The 4,358-nt window shown below is 55.3% G+C and overlaps 2 protein-coding genes across 2 annotated transcripts in view; both read right to left on the bottom strand.

Annotated features, from left to right (window-relative positions):
• The window catches only part of LOC113202862 (zinc finger protein 37-like), a 4,520-nt gene extending 3,130 nt beyond the window's left edge, over positions 1-1,390 (bottom strand). The window contains exons 1-2 of the mRNA XM_052265580.1: positions 1,368-1,390; positions 540-794 (exon numbers count right to left, since the gene is read on the bottom strand). Coding sequence (XP_052121540.1) covers positions 540-636 — 97 coding nt within the window. The 5' untranslated portion in view covers positions 637-794; positions 1,368-1,390. The remainder of the gene's footprint in view (positions 1-539; positions 795-1,367) is intronic.
• An 874-nt stretch (positions 1,391-2,264) lies between these two features.
• Positions 2,265-3,388, bottom strand: LOC113202860 (zinc finger protein 239-like). Its single transcript, XM_026417301.2, has one exon. It carries the CDS (start codon positions 3,386-3,388, stop codon positions 2,519-2,521), a length of 870 nt encoding a protein of 289 aa, XP_026273086.2. The 3' UTR covers positions 2,265-2,518.
• Between the last annotated feature and the right edge of the window lie 970 nt (positions 3,389-4,358).

Here is a 4,358-nt window from a genome sequence, read left to right as displayed (position 1 = left end):
TTTGCCGCAAGTCTGACATTTGTAGGGTTTCTCGCCAGTGTGAATCCTCACGTGTTTACGGAGATCGCATCTTTCAGAGAAATGTTTACCGCAAGTCTGGCAACTAAAGGGTTTCTCGCCAGTGTGAATCCTCGCGTGCACACGTAAATTGCCACTAAAAGAGAACAGTTTGTCGCAAGTCTGACATTTGTAGGGTCTATCATTTGTGTGAGTCCTCAGGTGCGCATGCAGATGGCCACTTTGGGTGAATCCTTTGCCGCAAGTCTGACATTTGTAAGGTTTCTCACCGGTGTGTGTCCTGATGTGCTTACGGAGTCCGTTGCTATAAGCGAATCGTTTGCCGCAAAACTGGCATTTGAAAGGTCTCTCACCAGTGTGAGTCCTTATGTGTTCGCAGAGGTGACCAGTTTGAGAGAAACTTTTGCCGCAAGTCTGACATTTGTAAGGTTTCTCACCGGTGTGTGACCTGATGTGATAACGGAGTCCGTTGCTGGAAGCAAATCTTTTGTCGCAAGTCTGGCTGCCGTAGGCTCTCTCACCTGTGTGAGTAGCGTGCATACGATGGCCAGTACCATCCGCTGAACTGTCGCCACAGTGTTCACCGCTGTCCAGTTGATCGGCGGCATGAGTCCGCATGTGTGCCCGGAGGAGGACCGCCCTCCTGAAGGCCGCCCCGCAGGTCGCACAGCGGTGGGGCGCCTCCCCGGCAGCGTCCTGCTGGCGGCGGTCCTCTCCGTCCTGCGCTTGCTCCCCGCGAGCGCCAGCAGCAACGGCAGGCGGCGGCGCGGTGGCGGCTGTGGAGGAGAGCGACAGGGTGAGCGCAGCGCTTATCAGCATTATGGCGGGTTTACGATGGAGTTGGTGATTTCGGAACAGAACGAGATTTTAGCGGAACAGAACCAAATTTTCGGGTACGGAACGAAGGGGTGTTTATGATGTTTCAGTGACGGAACAGAACGAAAGTGTGTTGCGTATCGCAGGGACGCCTCCTCATTGGCTGACCCTTCGTTCCGTTCCGGAAAACTTCGTTCTGTTCCTGCTCCTTTCCATCAAAATGGGAACCCGTCGTTCTGTTCCTGTCTGAGATTTCGTTCCGTTCCGTTAAAACGCCATCATAAACACGCTTGTAAGAAACAAGCAAACGGGATTCGTTCCGTTAGGCACAAATTTCATTCTGTCCCGAAAATGCTCCATCGTAAACCCGGCATTAGTCAGTAGGCGACAGGCCGGTTACGTAAAAAGGGGGGGGGGGATTCTCGGACCAGGGTCCAGCCAGGCCGTCAGAGCATCCCGACGTGCGGGCGGGTACGACAGTGTACCAACAAGAGAACAGAGAACACGACGCCTCGAAGCTCCGTGAAACTTACAGAGAGAGGCTTCGTCCTGCAACCCTGTCTCCTTGTGCGTGTCGAACCTCACGGACCGCTTGGCGAAGCGGGTGGCCACGGAGGTGCTTGCTCCGGAGGTACCTTTCGGCTCGGGGGCAGTGCCTGGAACAAGAGAAGGTAAGGTAATCGGGCTAGAATTCGGAAAATAATAAATACTTTCGCCGGGAGCGCGCCGTCCCAGTCTTGGGGCGGACTAGTGTATAGGTGATATAGGTGTACTAGTAAGGTCGAAAGGTTGCAAGGTAACACGAGACTTTAGCCCTTCTCTTTCTCTCTTCCCCCCTGTCTCTCTCGCACCCAAGGTGGAATCCGGCGCTGCGGCTCGATTGGGAACTTAAGCGCAGCTCAGATTCGTACCGACCTGAAGCACGGTAATTCAATTTTTTGCTGTGTTTCAGATTTATTGGTAAAGCTACAATTAATAAAAGTAATAAAGATCATTCAAGCCAAACGGCGACCCAAAATGATTCACAAAACACTAAAATTACAGAGTAATTCAAAAAGAAAAACAACACAAATGTAGAAGAATAAAAACTTGAAATAACTACAGAATTGATTGAATAAATAGGATTCGTTATGGTTACTATATTTCTAGGAACAATAATTCATGGTAGTAACTATGTGCCCGGGAAGATTTTCAATCCCTGTTAAGGCAGCGCAGCTGCACAGCAGGACTGACATACCGGGTGTCCAGGCTAAGACATGCCAGTACGTTGGGTTGCCTCTGGACTGGCTGCAGGGGCTGCAGGCGCGGGCGGGTGGCGGGGGAGTGGTGGGGAAGGGCCACTTCCCCGCCACCCGTCCCGCCCCTGCAGCCCCTGCAGCCAGTCCATAGGCAACCCAACGTACTGGCATGTCTTAGCCTGGACACCCGGTACAAAAGATTTCATATCGGCATGTGACTGGAAAGATAGGCACAATAAGGGACAACTTTGCCAAAAGTCTAGTAAATGTGGAGTTTAATAGTAGTGTTGTGTCCTCATGTCTTTTGAGAAAAAAAGGCGTGGAGAAACATGTGCCACAAGTCTAAAAAAATGTGGGGTTCTCACCGGTGCGAGTCCTCATGTGCATATAGAGATGATGACTGTCAGTGAAACCTTTACCAGAAGTCTGGCCAGTTCTAGGGTTTCTTAACCGTGTGTGCTGAGGTGATTCCACATGTGTGAAAGCAGGATGGTACTTTGAGAAAATCTTTCGCCGCACGCCTGGCATTTGTAAGGTCTAACACCTGTGTGAGTCCTCATGTGAACACTGAGTGTGGTGCTCTGAACGAAACTTTTACCACAAGTCTGGCACTTGTAGGGTTTCTCACCGGTGTGTGTCCTCATGTGGTAACGGAGTTGGCTAGTCTGAGAAAATCTTTCGCCACACGCCTGGCATTTGTAAGGTCTCTCACCTGTGTGGGTCCTCATGTGAACACTGAGTGTGGTGCTGAGAGCGAAACTTTTGCCACAAGTCTGGCACTTGTAGGGTTTCTCGCCGGTGTGTGTCCTCAAGTGGGAAGATAGGTGGGTAGTTTGAGAGAAACATTTGCCACAAGTGTGGCATTTATAAGGCTTCTCACCTGTGTGTGTCCTCATGTGCCCACGGAGGTGACTATTTTGAGAGAAACCTTTCCCACAAGTCTGGCATTTGTAAGGTCTCTCACCAGTGTGAGTCCTCATGTGCACACCGACTGTGTGTTTTTGTGTGAAACTTTTGCCACAAGTCTGGCATTCGTAAGGTTTCTCACCAATGTGTGTCCTGATGTGTTTGTGGAGTGCGGTACTCTGAGCAAATCCTTTGCCGCAAGTCTGGCATTTGTACGGTTTCTCACCTGTGTGCGTCCTAATGTGTTGACGAAGGTACCCAAGGCGAGAAAAACATTTCCCACAAGTCTGACAGTTGTGGGGTCTATCACCCGTGCGTGTCTTCGCGTGTCTATGAAGGTCAGCACTTCCCGCTGAACTGTCGCCGCAGGGTTCACCACCGTCCAGTTGATCGGCGGCATGAGTCCGCATGTGGGCCCGGAGGAGCGCCGCCCTCCTGAAGGCCGCTCCGCAGGTCGCACAGCGGTGGGGCGCCTCCCCGGCAGCGTCCTGCTGGCCGCGGTCCTCTTCGTCCTGCGCCTGCTCCCCGCGAGCACCAGCAGCAACGGCAGGCGGCGGCTCGGCGGCGGCGGCTGTGGAGAGGGTGGGTCTTGAGCGGTATAATGGAAAAGGGCGGGCAGTTACGTACTATAGGGAGATAAGGACTATTGGACGCGGATCAAGCCAGGCCGGGCTGATGCGGTGGAGCCGTCGGAGGATGCCGACGTAGCGGCGGGTTTGCCAACTTACAGGAGACCATGGCGCCTTGAGGCTCCGAAGCGCACGCGACCCGCACGCAAACCTGAACGCGCCCGCCGTCGTGAAACTTACCGAGGGAGACGTGGTCCTGCGGCCCGGGCTCGTGCGTCTTGCTTCTCACGGCCCGCTTGGGGTGGCGTGGAGCCGGGGGGGCCGCGGAGGTCCTGGGCTCGTGGGCGGCGCCTGCAATGAGAGATAGCTATAGGGCTACAGGGAATGCGGTGAGCCTTGTGGCTCCGAGCGCGTAGGCTACCCTCCCGCAGGCTGCATGCAATTCACCTGCTGGCCGTCGCGAAACTTACAGTGGACGGCGGCAACATGCAGCTCTGGCTCCGGCGTCTTCTGGCTTAGGGCCCGCCGAACGGTGCGGAGGGCCATGGCCTCGGGGGTGCTGAGCGCAGGGGTGCTGTGCACGGGGGTGCTGTGCACGGGGGTGCTGAGCCCGGGGGTGCTGTGCCCAGGGGTGCTGTGCACGGGGGTGCTGTGCACGGGGGTGCTGTGCACGGGGGTGCTGTGCACGGGAGTGCTGAGCCCGGGGGTGCTGTGCCCGGGGCTGCTGAGCCCGGGGGTGCTGTGCCCGGGGTTGCTGTGCACGGGGGTGCTGAGCCCGGGGGTGCTGTGCCCGGGGTTGCTGTGCACGGGG

The sequence above is a fragment of the Frankliniella occidentalis genome, unplaced genomic scaffold (assembly GCF_000697945.3).
Source record: "Frankliniella occidentalis isolate FOCC.00 unplaced genomic scaffold, Focc_3.1 Scaffold28, whole genome shotgun sequence".
Taxonomy (NCBI): Eukaryota; Metazoa; Arthropoda; class Insecta; order Thysanoptera; family Thripidae; genus Frankliniella; species Frankliniella occidentalis.
The sequence above is the reverse complement of the archived record's forward strand: the minus strand, read 5'-3'. Positions and strand labels throughout refer to the sequence as shown.